The 21,603-nt window shown below is 42.6% G+C and overlaps 1 protein-coding gene across 20 annotated transcripts in view; it reads left to right on the forward strand.

Annotated features, from left to right (window-relative positions):
* The window catches only part of CASK (calcium/calmodulin dependent serine protein kinase), a 412,098-nt gene that overhangs the window by 117,963 nt on the left and 272,532 nt on the right, over positions 1-21,603 (forward strand). For 19 of the 20 annotated variants that reach the window (XM_005301770.5, XM_005301765.5, XM_005301766.5 and 16 more), the window contains one exon: positions 7,678-7,790. The exons of the other annotated variant lie outside the window; for it this stretch is intronic. In XM_005301770.5, the coding sequence (XP_005301827.1) occupies positions 7,678-7,790 (113 nt within the window). Of the gene's footprint in view, positions 1-7,677; positions 7,791-21,603 lie in introns of those variants that run through there. 20 annotated transcript variants of the gene reach the window in all.

Below are 21,603 nucleotides of genomic sequence, written 5' to 3' on the forward strand. Positions count from 1 at the left end.
CAGTATTCTTTGTTTTCTTGTATTCCCCCATCAGTCTGTCAGTACTCTTCTGTTGTCTTTTGTCTTATATTTAGATGGTAATCTGTTTTGGGCCGCAACTTTTTGTTCTGTGTTTGTACAGTGCCTATCACAAAGTGGTGCAGGTCCATGACTGGAGCTCTTAAGTGCTACAGTAATACTAACAGACAGCTCCCACCCTTACATTAAAGTCCCCTAGCAGGAAAGCATATTCGTGTTTTGGAATCTTGCTGATGGTGGTGTTCATCTGGTCATAGAACTAGTCCTTGATGTCAGAAGACAAGGAGAGTGTTGGGGCATACACACTCACAACGTTGATTGGGCCCTCAGATGTGTACAAGCGTAGTGCCAAAATTCTCTCTGATCCATTTGTAGGTGACTCAGTCATCCTCAGTAGTGAGTTCTTGATGGAAATCCCACTCCGTGCCCTCAGGTTTCTTCTGCGCTTTTCCCCTGCCAGAAAAATGCGTAGTCTTTTTCTCTGAGAGATCCGCTTGATGCTAGCCGTATTTCCTGGAGGGATGCAATATCCATATTGTCGTTTAAGCTCGTCATTGATTGTGGCAGTTTTACGTGCATCATTGATCTGTTGAAGGTCCTCAGATAATCCAGTTGTCATGGTGCGAACACGACAGCACCCTGTCTTTAAGGATGTTTTCTTTCTTTTACTTGATTTGTCTGGTGCATTGGTTGTAGTCCACTTGTCAAGTTATAAAACTCTACGCTCCAAGCACCCATTGAAACAGGCAGACTGTGGCGGGACATCTTATTGTCTTGGGGCTGCCCAGTTTTTATGGCGTGCGGTGATTGTCCAGTGAAATAAGATGATCTCTCCCACTGTCGGAGACAGCCCCTGGTACTCAACTCTATGCCAATTGAGTAAGAGCTTAGAACCGATGACTGCTGCCTCCTGTATTGTGTCAATGCTTGAGGCGAAGCTGGAATACCTCTCCAGGACACAAGCCTGGGCAGATATGTAGGCCCTGAGTTGCCCATGCATCAGGACCCCCCTCTTGGTGTCAACGGTAAAATCCAGAGGAGAGGAAGAACCAATACATCTGGTACCCGATCCGCTGCAGGAGTTGCTGGAAAGATACTAATATATTAGTATCTGACCGCCTTTTGGGCTCCACTCCACATTTTCTGTCTCAGTTTACTCTCATAGCCCTACGTTCTCCCAAATTCACCCATAAGGCAGTGGGGCTTTTCTGTCAGGGGGTGCTCTCTCTCAGTCTTACAGCCTCCCGGGCTACCCACAAGGCTGTGGGTTTGGGCTCATCAGATTCATATATGAACTCTCAAAGTGGAATAAACTAAAGGTCCTCTTTAATTGGGTGTTCTCTGACAGGCCTTCAGATGAAAGTGGAATAGCTACATAATGTGCACAATTGGGTAGTACTATACCATGTATAGAAAACTTCCTGACTTTTTCTAATAATTGTCTCATCATTCCCCAAAGCATGACATTTATTAGCAAGAAATTGGCTGATTGGATTGTAGGATGAGACTTGGAAAATAGGCCCCCAAATATTTTTAGAGCAGAGCTCTCCAATAGGAAGAGTAGCTGTTGCATATCAGTGTTTTACTGGAAGAGCTCTTGTGGGGAAGTGTCATTACGCTTACTTTCCTGAGTAGAACTTCATCCACTGAATTAAAACAAAACAAAAAAAAATACTAATGAATGTTTAGTATCATCCAACCTATTTGCCTTAAAATGGTATATTCAAAATATATCCTGCAGTATTCTAAAGGTAACACTGGTCTACAATTTTTGAGAAGTCGTCTGCTTCAGAGATAAAATGTGCTATTTATTATGTATTTTGATGTGCTGAATTCAAATATGACAATTAAAACAACTGATTGGCTACTGTTTCTAAGATATTTAAGTTTTTACATTTTATGTCTATGTATATTGTGTAGATAGTAGAGTTTTAATCCTAAATTGTAAACCTAGGTCTTTTCATGTGTTTATGGTTGCTTTACATGATAATATTTCACCTGTCCTGTTTATGTAACACTTTAAAAATCAGCAAAAGGGTTATATAAATAAAATTTATTATGAAACAAAAGGCAAAAAACTATTATGTACATAGTTCAGTCCTATTCAGTGTCTACTCGGCGCATCTTGGCTTGTCTCTTGTATTCATTAAATGGAGCATCTCTTGTCACTGTCCAGCAATAGTCTGCAAGCATTGGTGGGCTCCATTTGCCCTGATAACGTTTCTCCATTGTTGCAATGTCCTGGTGAAATCGCTCGCCGTGCTCGTCGCTCACTGCTCCGCAGTTCGGTGGGAAAAAATCTAGATGAGAGTGCAAAAAATGTATCTTTAGTGGCATGTTGCAACCAAGGCTTTTGTATGCCTTGAGGAGGTTTTCCACCAACAACCTGTAGTTGTCTGCCTTGTTGTTTCCAAGAAAATTTATTGCCACTAACTGGAAGGCTTTCTATGCCATCTTTTCCTTGCCACGCAGTGCATGGTCAAATGCATCATCTCGAAGAAGTTCACGAATCTGAGGACCAACAAAGACACCTTCCTTTATCTTAGCTTCACTTAACCTTGGAAATTTTCCACGGAGGTACTTGAAAGCTGCTTGTGTTTTGTCAATGATCTTGACAAAGTTCTTCATCAGACCCAGCTTGATGTGTAAGGGTGGCAACAAAATCTTCCTTGAGAGAAGAAAAAGTGGACTGTGCATTATCCAAACATTCCATCAGCTATACTCCCAGTACCCCACGACTGTCCATGTGTTGCCCATGACTGTCGGAGTGGCCAATCTTTCTTGATGTAGTGGGAATCTCTTGCAAAAGTATCCCATTCGCAGAGAAAACACCAGTGCTTTGTGTATCCAGTCTGCAGACCAAGCAAGAGAGCAACAACCTTCAAATCGCCACAAAGCTGCCACTGATGTTGGTCATAGTTTATGCACCTCAAAAGTTGTTTCATGTTGTCATAGGTTTCTTCATATGCACTGCGTGACCAACTGGAATTGATGGCAAAACATTGCCATTATGCAGTAAAACAGCTTTAAGACTCGTCTTCGATGAATCAATGAACAGTCTCCACTCATCTGGATCATGACTGATGTTGAGGGCTGTCATCACGCCATCGATTTTGTTGCAGGCTACAAGATCACCTTCCATGAAGAAGAATGGGACAAGATCCTTTTGATGGTCACGGAACACGGAAACCCTAACATCACCTGCCAGGAGATTCCAGTGCTGTAGCCTGGAGCCCAACAGCTCTGCCTTACTCTTGGGTAGTTCCAAATCCCTGACAAGGTCATTCAGTTCACCTTGTGTTATGAGGTGTGGTTCAGAGGAGGAGGATGGGAGAAAATGTGGGTCCTGTGACATTGATGGTTCAGGACCAGAAGTTTCATCCTCTTCCTCTTCCTCGTCTGACTCAAGTGAGAATGATTCTGGTGCATCAGGAACCGGCAGTCCTTCTCCGTGGGGTACTGGGAGTATAGCTGATGGAATGTTTGGATAATGCACAGTCCACTTTTTCTTCTCTGACACACCTTTCCCAACTGGAGGCACCATGCAGAAGTAACAATTGCTGGTATGATCTGTTGGCTCTCTCCAAATCATTGGCACTGCAAAAGGCATAGATTTCCTTTTCCTGTTCAACCACTGGTGAAGATTTGTTGCACAAGTGTTGCAGCATATGTGTGGGGCCCACCTCTTGTCCTGATCTCCAATTTTGCAGCCAAAATAAAGGTGATAGGCTTTCTTAACCATAGTGTGTTATACTGCGCTTTTCTGATGCAAAAGTCACTTCACCACAAACATAGCAGAAGTTCACACAAGCACGAGGCATCTCTGCTCACTTTGGCTAAACAGAAATGTGTCCCTTTGCAAAATCAAACACTGACAAATAAGAGAGCACAACACTGTATGATTTCTAGAGCTGATATAGGGCAATTTGTTCAGCAGAGCGATGTAAGCTTCGTTATGATTGCATCATCCATGACTTCTAGGAGTAACATGATGCAATTCATATCATGTATGACGCAATACCAGCTTCAGATTGCATCATTCATTGTTTTGCCTAAAAAGCAAGTACTGTCCAAACCCAGTCATAGATTTATTCATAGATCCAGTCAAAGATGTATTTTAGTCATTTCTGGTTTAAATTGAGATCCCTTCCCTTTATAACTCACTTATCCTCCGCCATTCCCAAGTCAAGGGTCGTATATACTGACCCAATAGCATATCTTGAAAACTAGAGCCACTCAACAATTGTAAGCATTATTTTCGTTCTCAGTGACCCAGAATTAGTAAAGTTTGACTACATTTATTTCAGAAGCATTTTGGCTGTAGAGCGCTGTTACCCTTAATTTCCCATTGGTGCTGCTGGAGCATTAGGTAGCCAAAAGAAATGGCTTCCTATGGAATATGCACATGCAGACAAATCTAAGGCCTCTGTAGAAAAATACAGAAAATCTATATAATTCCTGTACATCCTTCAATGTTGGAATATAATAAACTAGGTAACCATTTAATTAAACCATAAGCTTTGCAGAGACAGTCTTTAGGTTAGTTGATACGATGTTTAACACGATAGTCCCTGAGCTTTGATTGGGACCACTAGGTGTTACTGTAGTATGAACAATAAATAACCATTTTGGAATTCCTCAACCCATCCTTTTTTCTAAAGAAGCCTAGTTCTAAAACCTAGATTTCCATTCTTCATTGAAGACAGTTTAATTATGAAACTAAAACATTATTAATCTCCAAGTGCTTTCCCTTCTGGAATAATGCTACAGGTGTATTTAGACTTCTGGAAAAATGCTGACCACAGCTGTAAAAGTAGTTCCTGTACCCTGATACATAAATTAGCTGTAGTTGTCAAGTGTGAAAATAAAGACAATTCCAGTCTAGCATATTTAGTCACTGAAGAAGGCTTCACTACTAAAGGGTACAGGACTGTTAAATTTAAGTTCCATAATGTATTAATTAAGGAATGTGTCTGGCTGGTCAACTGCATTGGTAGAATTTCTGTCTAAGGATCTATGAGTGAAATATTTTTATCCCTGTATACTTAGGCTTTTTCATTTAATAATTTTAAAAATATACATGTTGATTGTGGCTAAAATATTCCCTTAATAAATATTGAAAAGTAATAGGACAGTCCAAATATGGATACCTATGCACACAGCTTGGATATTAGTGAGAAAAAAATTACCTGTTTGATCTTTGATCATGCAAACACTTTTGCACATGCTTAACTTTACATTGCACACAGTGGGCCTTACATGTGTAAGGTAAAACGCATGCATATGTGTTTGCAGGATCGAGACCTTAGCATATAATTTATTTAAAAACAAAACAGTGTGACTGTCTCTATCTCTAGCTATTCATCTGGCAGACTGCAATTTGGAGGGGGTTTTCACTAGAGGATAATATAATTTAGGGTTTAGTTATCCTTTTTATGTGTTTAATTTGTCCAAGATTAAGAATATCCTCTCTGATTCCTGTTACAATATTTAGCAGGCTTCAAGTTAGACTCTATACTCTCCCTCCTCTTCCTTTTTTAGGGTACTATTACGGTTTTAAATAAAAGACTATAAAGACGGATAAAATGTAAGTTTTAGACCCTTACAATAGTAATCTGGATTCAAAAATGGAATCAGGATTAAAAGAATAATTAAATTCCAAAAATCACCCTGTATGTACAGGAACATCAAACTAAAATTAAAACTGTTAGTAAATAAACATATTTAAACTGAAATTATTTTTCTCTTATTTTCTCCACCCTTGCCTCTAAAAAGTCTCTATTGAGAACTAGAAAGGCTGTCACTTTGTAGTCTCAGGAGTCAGAGATCAATAACCTGATTTGCAGTTTTCTGTCTAGAAGGGAAAACTCATCCTTTAAACTAAGCACTGCCTTTTATTCCAGTCAACAGAAAAACATGAATCTTCCATGCACAACTTCCATCCATATTCTTTAAATTACTTCCCTTATCTTTCAGAGAAACTTCTTGAATGTGAATTTCCTTGTCAACTGGTATGTTAGCCTAATTTTCTCTAGTGTGTGCCAATTTAACTTTATACGTTGCCCTTTGTTATCACTGTTAAAGAAGCAGCAACAACAAAAATAAAATAAAATAAAATATACCTTCTTTGTGACCACTGCCTTCCTATGTTTCCATAATCTTATCTGAAAACATTTTCTCTCATGTTTGTACCTAGTAACTTACCTAGTTAAATAGCAGTAGTGGATAATTGCATTATCTAACATTATAGCATTATAGGATGCAATTTATATGAAAATATTACAAATTAAAGTTGAGTTTTGTTGCATAGCACGTTAGCACTAAGAATGTTCAAGTTAAATCCTAATATTAACAGAATGACTTCCAAAAATGGGTGAGTTGGGATATGACACTTAAGGATCAATTTTCAAAGAAATCTGGGTAGAAGCGAGGTAAATATAAACCGTATATTGTTGTTTATTTGTAGCCATGTCAGTTCCAGGATATTAGACAGACAAGGTGGGTGCGATATCTTTTATTGGAACAACTTCTATTGGTGAGAGAGACAAGTTTTTGAGCCACACACAGCTCTGTATAGCTGAAAAGGTTGTCTCTCTCACCAATAGAAGTTGGTCCAATAAAAGATATTACCTCATCCACCTTGTCTCTCATCCATATATTGTGGCATTTCTTAGGGATACAATCATTCTGAACGTAGATTTTGGAAAAAATTAAGGCACATACAGGTATTTTGAACTGCAAATCATTTTTGCAGGATTAAATACAGTATTGTTAGGTGTATAAACTAGATAATCTAATAAGCCTTTTATTATATGTAGCTTCTTTGGTTCCATGATGGATCTTTAAAGAATAAAGATCAGAGAAAATTTGATATATATTTCTATTACCCTGGAGTTTTAAATATAGAGTAGTAGTGGAAATTTCCCATGTCTCCTGTATTGGTTTAAAATTCACTGGCTGGTGATGTATGTGGAAAGATTAACTTACATTTTTGGTAGATTTGGCTATTTTAAACTATCCTTTCTAAGTGTTTCTTAATCGGCATTTAAAAAATAACAGAATTGAATGCATTTTTTACTCTTTCTCTTTATATTAAACAGTACTTTTAGTCCGTCATATCCTGGATTCCTCAGTCAGAATTTATTAACTTTTTTTTAATCAGGCAAATTCCCACTGAAATCAATAGAATGAGTCTGGGTGCAGAATTTGAGCCTATTAGAATATATATTTCACAAATTTTTCTAGAATTAAATGTGGTAATAGTAAATCTGTCTAATATAAATATAAAGGTATTTTGCAGTTTTTTTTCTTACTGTATTTTGTATCATAATAAACAAATTACACTTACATTTTAGCAATAGTATGATGATTTTGTATGGATTCTATTAGTTGTATCCTTTACCAGCAAACTGTACAAAATAAATTATTTATGAACTTTGTAAACTGCTGTTTACATTAAACTCTAGTAGCAATTACATTTTGTGGTGGGCAACATGGATGAGTGGTACACACCTTCCGCATGGAATTAGAGATCCAAAAATGTAACCTTACATATGTTAGGAAATAATGGAACTGTACAGCTAAACACACAAAAGAGAACGGAATAGTTTGTAATTCTTTTAATGCAGAAAATCTGACTGTCTTGTTGTTTATTTTTAGGGGTCCATTCAGTGTTGTGCGGCGATGTATCAACAGAGAAACTGGGCAACAGTTTGCTGTCAAGATTGTCGATGTAGCAAAATTCACCTCAAGTCCTGGATTAAGTACAGAAGGTAAGGGAGAACTTTTAAGTAAATTCTTGCTGTTTATTTGTAAAGCAGTTTTTTCTGTGATGGACTTCCAGTACCTAATTGCTAACTTTAAAGATCCTGTTTGTTCAATGTTCCACATAAGTCTGAACCAAAGACTTCCTGTATCTGAAACTTGGAAATGAGTGCATCCTGCTAAATCTGCTCAAGTTTTAGTAGTTTTCATGGTTGTCTGGTTATAGGACTATGTACTAGGAAAGAAATTGTCTCAGACCTCTTCAGTCCTGCCTAGAATCCTTTCGGAGAGGAAATAGTTTTGGTTAGCAGGAGAAGATGTACAGAAAGGAAATAAACTAATAAAAGCATGTCCATCTATATATTCTTTTCAGCAGTCTGGATTTAGGAAGTAATTCCTTATGAACCATTAACTTGTCTGTGCTGAAAAATCCTCAGCATAAAAGGGGCAAAAGTTATACCAAGATGATGATTATACATAAAAGATTGCCACCAACCCATACAACATTTTTAAAAACAAAATTCTTACCTCACCCAATCTGGTTTAGGGCAAACCACTAAACCTTTTCTGAATTAAATTTGAAAATGATGTAACTTTATTTTAGGTGGATGAGTAGTTCAGTTTCTTTACATGGCCAAGGAAGACGATAGTGTTCTTTGAATGACTGTCCATGTGCATTGCACTTCTGGTGCTTATGTGCATGAGATTGGATTCTATTGGACGGCACTGTGTCTGAATGCTCTTGTGCACCACCACTCTACCCTCCACACACATTCGAGGATGTAAAGGGTGGTGCAAGCCCAGCTATCCCTCCGTTCCTTCTTACTGCCTATGGCTGTAAAACGAGTAGTGTTCTCCTTTTTACGCTGGTTTGGGGATAACACTAATAAAGGGGTGTTATTTTTAGGGATTTCCAGGTACTGGGATTTTGCTGCTTTGGCTGAAACCTGGAGTTCAGAACATCCCCCTCCTTAATGTAGCTGTTCTGTTCAATGAAGGGCACTCAAGGTGCCTTTTTTCCTTTCAGAATGGAGCCTGTCCCTTATAGATGTTGGTGATAGAAACTTTCACATTTTGTTGGGAAGCCCATTTGAACAACCTTGAAACATAAGGTATGCAGACTCCTCAGAAAACACTACTTCACCTAAATGTTATGGAGCTAAGAGCTATTTGTTGGGCATGCATGGTTTTTCTCCTGCTTCTGAAAAATTGGCAAGTCAAATCATGACGGACAATACAAAAGCCATGTTTTATGAAAACAAATGAGGTGAGCAAGTTCCATCCGTCTGTCAAGAAGCTTTATGTCTGTAGAACTTTTGTATCCTCCATGGAATTGAAAGCAGTACACCTCACAGGATTACAGAATGTGCTAGAAGATCACCTCAACAGACACTTCAGAAATGACCATATGGACAGTGAAGGACACTGTCCAAACATATTTCTCAGGTGGAGGGTCATCCAACCATAGAGCTCTTTGCCACCAGAGAAAACTGTGGAAGTGTCAAAAGCTTTGTTCCAGAGGAAGACCCAATGAGGGAATTGTGTCCAATGTATATATGATACCCTGGTTCCAGGGCCTGAGTTGTTTACCCTATAATTCCATTAACCCTGAACATTCTCAGGAAGCTCAGGCAGGATTCACCCAGGATCATCATCAAAAGCTCTAGCATAGCAGAAGCAGTTCTGAGTCTCAGATCTAAAGAGTCACTCCATCCAGCCTCCAATACCATTGCCTCTACAGCCAGATGTAATATGTAAAAAGACGGTAAGATACGCTATATAGATTCATATTTCCTGGACCTCATGGCATGGATGCTGGCTAATATATCTCAGTTGAACAAGTTCTCTCTACTGATGTCACAACATTCTTATCCACAGTACAAAGGACTCTACAAGGTAGACTTATTCTGCAAAGTGGTTCACTATCTAAGCACGCTAGTTATTTCAGTCTCTAGCTCAAATACCCAACATACTGGACTACCTTCTATTATTAAAGAACTCTGGACTCTCCATGGCTCCCTGAGTGTTCATCTCACAGCCCATTTGAGCTCTCTACCCTTCAGTTATGGATATTCCACATTTTCACACCATATGGTAGCTAGATATCTTAAAGACCCTATGAAAGTAGCGTCCCTCTCCTTGAGATCTAAATGTTGTACTGGCAAGGTTAACGAGCCCACCTTTCAAGCCATTTGCTAATGTACTCTTTCTTCTTTCCATCAAAGCAGCCTTTCTGGTAGCAGTACCATTGGCCACACAGGTGACTGAGCTATTAGGGCTAATTACTCCTGGGGAATTTCTGCACCACTGCAGAGCTGCTGGACGCAACTAGGGGCTGCTGGACTCCGCAGAGTCCAGCTCGCAGTGAGTGGAACGCCCAGCCCGGTGGGGATGGAGGCTTCACGCTCTCGCTGTCTGGCTTGATCTTCATTCTCCCGGGGTTGGGAGGAGGGCATGGGAGACCCAGCTCTGGCAAAGGGTATGGAAGGGGAGGGTTACAGCACATCATGTCCCATGGTGGATCAGTAAAGAAGCTGGGGGAAGTAAAGGCTCTAGGGGTATAGGTTTCTGGGCAGGTGGGGGAGGGGGATGTGGGTTCTGGGGGCCCTCACTGAGGCCTTGGCTACACTCGCGGATTCACAGCGCTGCCGCGGCAGCGCTGTGAAGCACGAGTGTAGTCGCGCCGCCAGCGCTGCGAGAGCTCTCTCGCAGCACTGCAAGTCCTCCACCTCTCCCAGGGGAATAGCATGCAGTGCTGCAAGCGCTGATTACACTGGCGCTTTACAGCGCTGCACTCGCTGCGCTCGGGGGTGTGTGTGTTTTTTCACCCCCCCTGAGCGCAGCAAGTGCAGCGCTGTGAATTGCCAGTGTAGCCAAGGCCTGAGGCTGGGCTCTGGGGGCCTCATGCAGCCCCCTCCAGCTACTCCCAACTGGAATTAATTTGTTGTAAGGGATTCTTTAACTATCTACTCGGGGAATCTTTTTTTGTTGTTGTCTGTATTGTTGACGTACTTGTTGACAGGTATTTTGAAATAAATTACCAAAATAACTGAATCTGGAGTGATTATATTGTTGTTTTGCAAATAAAATATGCAGAATTTTAAAAAAAATTGTGCAGAATTTTCCCAAGAGTATATGGTGTACCAAAGTTAACATGCAAACTCCTGGAGAATATGGTCTTAATATTCTCTATTAAGAAAGCTGAGATACAATACTGCAGTGTTTCAAAAAGATTGTTCATTTAAAAACTCTTTACTAAAAGAAAAGAGAGCAAATTGTGAACTTACTGTTGTACTTACTTTAAGAGGCTTCAGCCTGGAGTGAATTTTTACAGGAGAATTATAATCATAAAGATATCTCTCTCTCTGTCTCTCTCTCTCTCTCGCAGTGCAAATGACTTTGCTCTCACAAAAACAATCAAGCTTTGAAAAAATTCTATCATCTCTGAATAGTAGTTGTTACTATTATAAATTGCTGTAGCATATTGCCCGAGTGACTGCTGGCTTGTAAGGAAAAAACTATTTACAGCGATGTTCTTTCCAAAAGTACACTCCATATGTATGGCACTTAAATACATGGACATAAAAAATTGCTTGGTGGCTATGCACGTTTTTACAATGGTTTTATAATAGAAGAATTTCATTTAATGCCTTGTAATGGTGTCTGACACCTAATAAATATAATATAGATTGAATTCTATTGGAGCTAAACATTAGTGTTCACGGTCTTGCGTATTGTGTTTTATCAGTTTCTGTAATGTTGTAATTCATCAGCTCTAATACAGTCTATTGATACCTTGTCACTGTTCAAGTGGCTGCATGGTCTACTCTACTGGATTAACACTGGGTATTGTGCATGATAACACACTACTGCAGTATTGCTGTCACTTTGTATTCTTTGTCCTTTGCAATATACAAATGTATATGAGAAGATGTAAACAGTTTGAATATTTTTAAATATCAATATAAATGAGGTTATCCTGTACTTTCTAGAACATTCTGTCATGGAAACGTGAAAAATTAGCGATGCTTTATTAAACTCGTGAAGTCTTTAAAAATCTAATAAGAATACCAAAATAATCCATGTAATTTCAGATAATTGTTAATAATAATGCTCTAAATTGTTGTTAAACAGAAATATGAACAGTGTTGTCCTTATTTCTGATACTTTTATGCCTCATGTGAAACTTTTACTACGCCTTTCTTTTTCTTTTTTTTTCTCTCATCACGCTTTCTGTAGCATTCTTCCTTCTCTTTTCTTTTCCAGTTGTGTGCAAAATCTTGCTTATTCAAGTAAGGATTTTAAAGCTTATGCTAATAGTTTCTTTAGCCAGTTGGCAGGAGAAATCAGTGAATGTACATTATTTTGCGTCCTTACCCTGAATGGTGACTGACACCATCATAACACACACCGTCTACAACATTTGTCTACATTTGAAAGGCAGTTTTGTGTCCTGCATGGATTTTTTTTTTTTTCAAGGGCCTAATCCAGTGTTCCATCTAATTTTTCCCACCCATATGCGGAATGAATTTTGTTATGTGCACCAATATGGAGGTGATGTGTGACACATATCCTTCATATTGGTACACATAACAAAATTAATGTGGTGGGGATGGGGCCGAGGAATTCTTGTGGGAGGGAGCTCAGGGCTGGAGCAGAGGGTTGGGTGCAGTGGGTGAGGGCTCCAGCTGGGGATGAGGGCTTTGGGGTGCAGGAGGGTGCTCTGGGGATACGGCAGGGAAAGAGGACTCTTCCCCAGTGCTCTCTCCTCGCAGCAGCACCTGGGCTGGGAGGGAGAGGCGCCTGTCCCCTCTGCAGGAGCGCTGGGGCTGGGGCTGCAGGATAGCCACCCCTCCCCTGGCTCCAGCAGGTCTGGGCTCTGGGGGCTGCCCAGGCCACGCCTGGTTCTGGGCTGCTCCATGCTGCCCTGGCTGCAGCTGGGTCTGGGCTGCTCTGGGGTCAGGCCACGTCGCGCCCGCTGTGCCAGGGTCAGGCCTGGGTCCCACCACCCCGGTCATGCCCAGGGCTGCGCCGGGGCTTGATCCGGCTGTGGCTGGGTCCATGCCGCCTTGGCTGCGCTTGGGCCCAATATGGCCGCGGCTGGGTCTGAGCCGCAGAGTGAGTTGGGGCCAGGGGAGGGGTGCCCCTACCGCGGCAGGTTGGGGGCTGGGCTAGGTGGGAGCTGGGGGAAGGCCGGTTGCGGCAGGTCCCCGGGCAGGTTCCCGAAGTGCCTAGGCAGCACTAAATAGGCTTTTGCGCGGCTACACCGCTGTGCAGCTTATGGGGAACTTAGGCCTAATCCATTTTATGTTGAAATCAATTGGAATTTTTCCATTTTCTGTCTTTTAATGGAAGTTGGATCAAGTGCTTAGAAAGGAAAAAAATTTCAGAACATGTACTATTTCAGAAAATAGTGTTAAAATAAAGCAAGATTTAATTATTATTTGTTAGAAGTTGTGTGTTGGGGGAGAAAAAATGATGTGAAATAATTTTGAATCCACTGTTTTACTCCATTGCTTTAAGTGGAAATTGAAATGTGACGAAGTACCTTTTAGAATGTTATTAAATGGAAAAAATCTTCTTTAATGCAGACTAAGGTTACCTAGTGATAGCTCTTGTCCTTCCAGAATGTCAAGTTCAGCAAAACTCAAACTTCTGCAAACCAGGAAATAAGGAATTAAGGTAAAAGCCCACATGTCCTTAACTCTGACTGCATGGAACTTGCAGTAGCCATTGTAGGGTGACCAGATAGCAAGTATGAAAAATCAGGATGGGGATGGGGGGATAATAGGTGCCTATATAAGACACAGCCCTGAATATTGGGATAGTCCCTATAAAATCAGGACATCTGGTCACCCTAAGCCACTGGGAATTATCTGCATGCACTCTAGCTGCATTCATTGTGTTAGGTGTACTGTATTTACTGGTGGAGCAATAAACTGGAACTGATTGGAAGAATTGTGATTGTGATGGGAGGAGATCTGGGGATTAGGTTTAGGAGCATTACAGATATGATTGTGATGGGAGAATATCTGCATCTGTGTCCCCCCATGTGTGTAGTTTTCAAAGGAAAGAGGTGCATGTTTACCTTGAGGTTCCAGTCTGCATCATTTCAGTGCAGTATTTTATATTATACACCTCTACCCGATATAACACGAATTCGGATATAACGCGGTAAAGCAGTGCTCGGGGGTAGGGCAGGGCTGCGCCCTCCGGTAGATCAAAGCAAGTTCGATATAACGCGGTTTCACCTATAACGCGATAAGATTTTTTGGCTCCCGAGTACAGCGTTATATCGGGGTAGAGGTGTATTGTACAAATGTGGTATGTTGGGGGAGTAGGCTCAGTGTTTGAGCATCGGGTAAGTGCAGGTAACACCTGTCTATTATGGTGAAAAGACAGAATGCGAGTGTGTGTGGTATGGGTGCTTGAGGTGTCACTCAAAAATGGCACAGTTAAGGTTGGGTGGATGTTTACAGTAACTTAGTATTTCCTGGTTTGGAGAAGTTTGGGTTTTGCTGAACCGCGTGTTCTGAAAAGGCACGAGCTATCAACAGGCAATGTTAACTGTGTGTTAACAAAGATTTTTGCCATGACACTTCCTATTTTTTTCTTTTTAAACAGAAAAAGAAATGTTTATTGGTAGAGGTTAACGGTTATGTAACCTCGGAGGGTGGGGATAGCTCAGTGGTTTGCACATTGGCTTGCTAAACCCAGGGTTGTGAGTTCAATCCTTGAGGGGGCCACTTAGGGATCTGGGGCAAAAATCAGTACTTGGTCCTGCTAGTGAAGGCAGGGGGCTGGACTCAATGGCCTTTCAGGGTCCCTTCCAGTTCTAGGAGATAGGATATCTCCATATTATTATTATTATGTAGGCAGTTGTAGTTTTCACAGAGGTTTGCAATTGATAACGCTACTGTTGCTAGGTAATTATCAAAAATACCTAGCTTTTATATAGCACCTTACATCAGTAGGTCTCAAAGTTTAACATCATTATCCCCATTTTACAGATGTGATAAGACTGTTTTGTCTTCTTCAGTATAGGGCTGTTGAGAAGATATATAGCTTTAGTCTCTTTGCAAAGAAGTTGAGACTGAGCAAGTAGCTACTAGCTGATGAAAGGAATGGTCATGGCCTTGTCTGTAGGGACTTGTGCTTTGATCAGTGAGAGGAATGACTATAAGGGGCCTCTCAATTTCCAACATATTGAATTGATGTGTACCTGATCTTTCCTGGTTTTTAGACGTTTGAGTTTTGCTGAACATGACGTTCTGGAAGGGCCCGAGATATCTCTGGATAACCTTAATTCTGCATTAATGAATGGTTTTTGTCAGGAAGTTTCCTAGAGGTGTGTGAGGGTGTTTAACAGGAAGAAATGTGTTGTAGGAGTTAGTGATCATTTAGACAGTTATAGTTCTCAGGTAGCTTTGGAGTTAATAATGTGGCTTGGTAATAACAAAAAGACACAACTTTTATACAGCACTTTTCATCAGTAGATCTCAACAAACTTTGTCATTATTCCCATTTTACAGATGGAAAAATGAGGTACGCAGAGGTGAAGTGACTTGACCAAGGTCACCCATCAGGCCAGTGGCAGAGCTAGAAATAGTGTCAGTCCAGTGATCTTTCCAATAGTTCACACAGTTGTCATGTGGTTCCTAAGAGCTTCTTCCCCCTCCTGTATGTTTTGTTATAGTGGAATGGGGATAATGGTCATGCCTTGAAATGTTTGCAATGTGTAGTTGCTAATAGGACTGACGAGAGAAGTTTCATCCATGGTGTGTCCCCCAAAACCTTGACAGTTTCATCACATGGCGCTTACATTTTCTCACACGCTTAAGGTTACTGTGTCAGGCTTCTCCACTTCCTGCCGCACAATTCCTTGTAACCTGTAGCTCCCCCGCCAACATTTCCAGCCCCCTCCTTCCCATTTCCATTCCATTAAGCTATTAGTTGGCATCTAGAAGCTGTTAACGTATAAGAAGTTGCTCCCTGCTGTCTCAGATCCTCTGCTACCGTGTACTCATTTCCTTGGTTATTTACCTTGAGCTGGGCTCTCACTCCCACTACCCACGCCCACCTGTGACTCCTGGGCTTGTTTCAGACAGGCTTACCCAGCTATGCTGCAAGTCCATGCAGTCATCTGTCTCTCCCTTATACGCGGTCCCTCCTGCATACACTCTGGCCAGCCCCTCCACCTTGCACAGGGGTGATATGTATCTTAACTATTTATTTTTCTGGATTTTAGATGTTTAAATTTGCATTACCTTCAGTCTCTGACTCCCCACTTCCCTAGCTCACACAGGGGGGCAGGGAGAGTGGCTCAGTCCCTTGCAGAGGGGTAGGGTTCGCAGGTCCCTGCCACCCCTAGAACTCCAACTTGCTCTGCTACCCCTCACATTCTTCAATCTCTCCCATTTAATACCTACTGCCCATTTCAACCAAGGGTTTGCGGTTTCAGGGGGGGTCTGCCAAAATAAACCAGAGAGCAGGGCCGGCGTTAGACTCACTGGGGCTCAGGGCAGAAAGCTGAAGCCCGAGCTCCACCGCCTGCGGCTGAAGCCAAATCCCGAGCAACTTAACTTTGAGGGGCTCACTGTGGCATGTGGCTCTGGGCAATTGCCCTGCTTGCTACCCCCTAATGTCAGCCCTGACTTTTAATCTACTTGATATGCAGAAAAACATTTGTGGCACAGGTGGGCTTTCGAGTTTTATAGCATGTTGGGGAGAGTCCTGGGACTACATCAGAAAGAAAAAGGTTGAGAACCTCTGATCTAGCCCATCCCTGACAGGACTGGAAGGGAGATGTCATCTAGTCCAGGCCCCTTCACTCATGACAGGACTAAGTATTATCTATTTAAAGTATTTAAAAAGGTTATTGTGCAGTGGCAGGCTTGGCTTGGCACGTACTTTCTCCAGTAGCTTGCTAGTGGCAACCTCTCATCTGATATAAGGAGGAGCAATACTGCTCAAAACTGGAAGCCCTGGAAGTGGAGGCGAATGCAGGGTGCTGGAGATGATGTGAATGGCCGCCATGTAACTGCGTATCCACCAGTTTGGTGTGTGACAATCCACTCCATACTGATGCACAGTACTCCGCCACCGAATACGAGGTGGCAAGAGCTGACGTCTGCAGAGTTGGAGCACGGGCACCCCATAACAAACCTGCCAGTTTGCTAAAGATTGTTATGCGTCTTAACTTTAGCTGCTGTCTTCTTCAGGTGGGCATGGTAACTCAGTGTGTGGTCTAAGGTCACACCTAGATTGACCGATTTTACTTCATGCTTCACCTCCTGACCATTCAGATAAACATTCAGTTCTGGGTTTGCGCTGGTGTGATGAAAATGGAACAAACTGGAGTGTGTTTTCATGATGCTTGTCTGGAGGCACCAAGTCTTACAGTAGTCAGCTAACTTTACTATGTCCCAGTTTAAGATGGCATCAAGCTCGTGAAACATCTGGGCCTGGGTACCGCAACAGATGTCATCTGCGTAAAAGAACTTTCGTGACTCCTGACTTGTTGGCAGGTCATTGATCTAAAGATTGAACAGGGTTGGAAAAAGCACAGAGCCTTGGAGTAACCCATTGCTCTGTTCTCTTCAAGCACTTGTCTTCTTCCCCATATGGACTCTGAACTGCTTATCACAGAGGAACAGTTAACGACAGCTGTGACCCAAGGTACCTTCACGAGCAGGCCAGCGTGCCATATCGTATCATATGCTGCTGTTAGAGCGATGAAAACAGCACCTGTTTTCAAGTTTCTCTGTGAACCACTGATAACTACTCTCTGAGAATGGTTTTCCAACGAGTTATGCATCCACCTTATAGTAGCTCCATCTAGGTTGTATTTCCCTAGTTTGTTTATGAGAAGGTCATGCGAGACAGTATCAAAAGCCTTAGTAAAGTCAAGGTATATCACATCTACCACTTCCCCTTATCCACAGCTTATTACCCTGTCAAAGGTAATTCCCCATGTTGTCCTTATTCCCCTTTTTATAGATTGGCACTATATTTGCCCTTTCCCAGTCCTCTGGAATCTCGCCTGTCTTCCATGATTTTTCGAAGATAATCACTAATGGCTCAGATATCTCCTCAGTCAGCTCCTTGAGTATTCTAGGATGTATTGCATCAGGCCCTGGTGACTTGAAAACATCTAACTTGTCTAAGTGATTTTTAACTTGTTCTTTCCCTATTTTAGCCTCTGATCCTAACGCATTTTCACTGGCATTCACTAAAGTATTTGTACAATTGCTACTAACTTTTTTGGGAGAACTGAAACAAAGGCCTGGTCCCCACTAAGTCCCCACTTCAGACTAAGGTATGCAAATTCAGCTACGTTAATAACGTAGCTGAATTCGAAGTACCTTAGTCCGAACTTACCGTGGGTCCAGACGCGGCAGGGAGGCTCCCCCGTCGATGCCGTGTACTCTCTCGCCGAGTTGGAGTACCGGCATTGACGGTGAGCACTTCCGGGATCGATCCGGGATTGATTTATCACGTCTTAACCAGACGCAATAAATCAATCCCAGAACATCGATTGCCTGCCGCCGGACCCTCCGGTAAGTGTAGACGTACCCAAAGTCATTTAGCATTCCTGCCGTTTCCACATTTTCTGTTGTTGTTTTTCCCTCCTCGTAGAGTAACGGGCCTACCCTGTCCTGGGCTTTCCTCTTGAATCGAATGTATTTGTAGATGTTTTTCTTGTTACCTTTTATGTCTCTAGCTAGTTTAATCTTGTTTTGTGCCTTGGCCTTTCTGATTTTATCCCTACATACTTGTGTTGTTGTGTATTCATCCTTTGTAATTTGACCTAGTTTCCACTTTTTGTAGTATTCTTTTTTGAATTTCAGATCATTGAAGATCTCCTGGTTAAACCAGGATGGTCTCTTGCCATACTCCCTATCTTCCCTACGCAGTGGGATAGTTTGCTTTTGTGTCCTTGATAATGTCTCTTTGAAAAACTGCCAACTATCTTTAACTGTTTTCCCCTTAGATTTGCTTCTCAAGGTACCAACTCTGAGTTTGCTGAAGTCTGCTTTCTTCAAATCCATTTTTTTTGGTGCTGTCTTCCCTTCTACCATTTCTTAGAATCATGAACTCTGTCATTTCATGATCACTTTCACCCAAGCTGCCTTCAAATTCTAAACCAGTTCCTTCCTGTTTATCAAAATCAAATCTAGAACCACCTCTCCCCTAGAAGTTTTCTCCAACCTTCTGAAATAAAAAATGGTCTCTAATACATTCCAAAAAACTTGTTGGATAATCTGTGCCCTGCTGTGTTGTTTTCCCAACAGATATCGGGGTAGTTGAAGTCCCCCATCACCACCAAGTCCTGTGCTTTGGATGATTTTTGTTAGCTGTTTATAAAGAGCCTCCTCCTCTTTCTGGTTAGGTGGTTTGTAGTAGACCCCTACCATGTCATCACCCTTGTTTTTTTTTTTTAACCCCCCTTTTTATCCTTACCCATAGACTTTCAACAAGTCTGTCTCCTATTTCCATCTCAGCCGCAGTCAAAGTGCATACATTTTTTGATATATGAGCCAACACTACCTCCCTTGGCTATGTGTCAAGCATACCTGTTCTCAGCCTCAGCAGTCTGTTGTTGGTGCATGCTCTTAGCATGCCAGTTTGAAGTTCCCTACCCAGAGGATTCTGGCTCACATGGGAGGGAGGGTGAGGTAGGGGAGTTGGGCTCAGACCTTGAGAAGACAAGGCACTCCACATCCCAGTTCATATACAACTCTGTTGCCCAGCACAGAGGGCCCGAGGGGCAACAGCGGGGTTCGTTGCCTGGTGTGCTTCGCGCCAATGAACACACCAGGGTGGAGAAGCAGACAAAGTTTATTCAAGAGCTCTGAATAAGCACTAGGAGACCAGCATGTCTCAAATCAAGCGCACTGAGACAAGCAGTTTCCCCTTTTTATTCTTTTCTTCCTCCCCTTCCTCCCCCCCCCCCTTCCTCTCTCTGCAGCTACACTAAACGATCTTGGCTGCGTAGCTTGTTCGCACTGTTCCTTTCTGTATGTAATCTTGTCCTTCAGCTAGAAGCATGTAGGTTCCTCTTATCACTACTGCTTGCCAGCTGCTGGCTTGTGAGGTTAGTAAAGGTTAACATGGAGGGGCTTTGGTTCACTTTGGCCTAGAGCGGGGGGGCTTCATCGACTCTCGTGGTCTTCCAACCCCCCAAGTTACCTAGGGTGATGCTTAGTGACACCAACAACTCCCTCCTTTGAGAACACGCCAAAAGCACCGGCTTGAGTTTTCTCATAATTTGAGGACAAAATGTGATTCAAGGCCATGGTCTTAAGATCATTGATTAAAGGGAAAAAGGAGGTGTCTTGACTTCTAGAGGTGGTACATACTTTAACCATTAAACATTTCAGGCATGAGAAGAGAGCTAGGGTGAGGAAAACAAAGTACGAGACCAGTATGCAGGAGGCGGACAAGACCACCTCCCAAGCCCCTTAGGCTAGGGAGCCAGCTCCAGAAGGCATCAAATAGAGTGGGTTCCTGTTCCTGGGCCTTCCACTGATTGAAGGCCGGTTCAGAGGACAGGATGTGCTTGTTAATGTCGTCTGCGTTATTTGGGATGTATGTGCAGCATTCATTACTGATAAGGGCACATGCTCCGCCCTGGGAGGCCAGGACATAATCCAGGGCCTGGTGATTTTGCAGAGCCAGCAATCGAAGCTGGTACAGCTCGGAGCTTATGCCTTTTTCTATGGCCAGGGTGTCATTGGCAAACTGGGTAAGGAATAGAGAGAGCCTTTTATAGAGCTGGGCCAGTCATCCCATACCATAGGACGGGAGGAGAATCATACCAAGTCGATCTCCTGCGCTAATAGGTTCAGGGGTGGCATATAGAGACCGGTGCCATCAGGGACGGCCATTTGGGGGCCTGAGGGAGAACTTGCAGAGGAGGGGCCAGAAACCCTAGGTAACAGCTACCATACCAGCGGTTGGGCAGTGTCTTATAGGTGCTATGGCCACACATATAATACATTCTCGGCCATTTTCTAACATGGAATTGTTGCCGCTTTTACTTAGGCTTGTCGAGTATTGTGAAAAGGTTTGGGGCACGTTGCCCACCCAGTGACCTGTGGCGTTATACAGGGGCATACTGGTGTTAGCATCAGGGGACAGGTAGTATTGGCAGGTACTGTTGCCAGCAAACCACCAGGGACGGGTGCCGGTGTTGTTTTGCTTAGATTCTTGGTAACATAACAGGCCCACAGGGGATGAGGCTAATTTAACTGCTTGTGGAAATGGTGGTAGCATTACTAAATGGCCTCCAGGTGTCATTTCCTAGCAGGCTAAAGGGGGCTCTATGGTGCAGTTTTGTTTTTACCGCTTCGTCCCCAAGCTTAGAAGAGTTCCACGCCAGCCAGAGCTGACAGATGTCGGACCAATTGTGGGGAATGGCTCTCCAGGGTAGCCCTGCCGAATGGTGAGGGATTTGGGAACATATCCAACAATTGGAGAGATTGAATTTCCGGGCAAAGGCAACCTTCAGGGCCTCATGCATGTTTGTTTCCAAGTTGTTAGGGATTCCTCCTCATCCTGCATGTGCTTGGGGGGAAACGGGAGTTAACGAGAGGAATGCTTCCATGGCACAAAGCAGCATGGTGGCAGACCCTGGACCTGAACCCATGCTGTAATTACAATTCCCCAAATGCCCACAAGAGAATAATTACCAACAGCAAACAGATTAGAAACAAAAGGGACCAGGCCAATAGGTTAGGCTGGCCACCTGAAAACAAACACAACCAGTGCTCAGAGTTCTCGTGGTGAGTGCGCTGCGACTGTCCAAAGGGAGCACAA

The sequence above is a fragment of the Chrysemys picta genome, chromosome 1, assembly GCF_011386835.1.
Source record: "Chrysemys picta bellii isolate R12L10 chromosome 1, ASM1138683v2, whole genome shotgun sequence".
Taxonomy (NCBI): domain Eukaryota; kingdom Metazoa; phylum Chordata; order Testudines; family Emydidae; genus Chrysemys; species Chrysemys picta.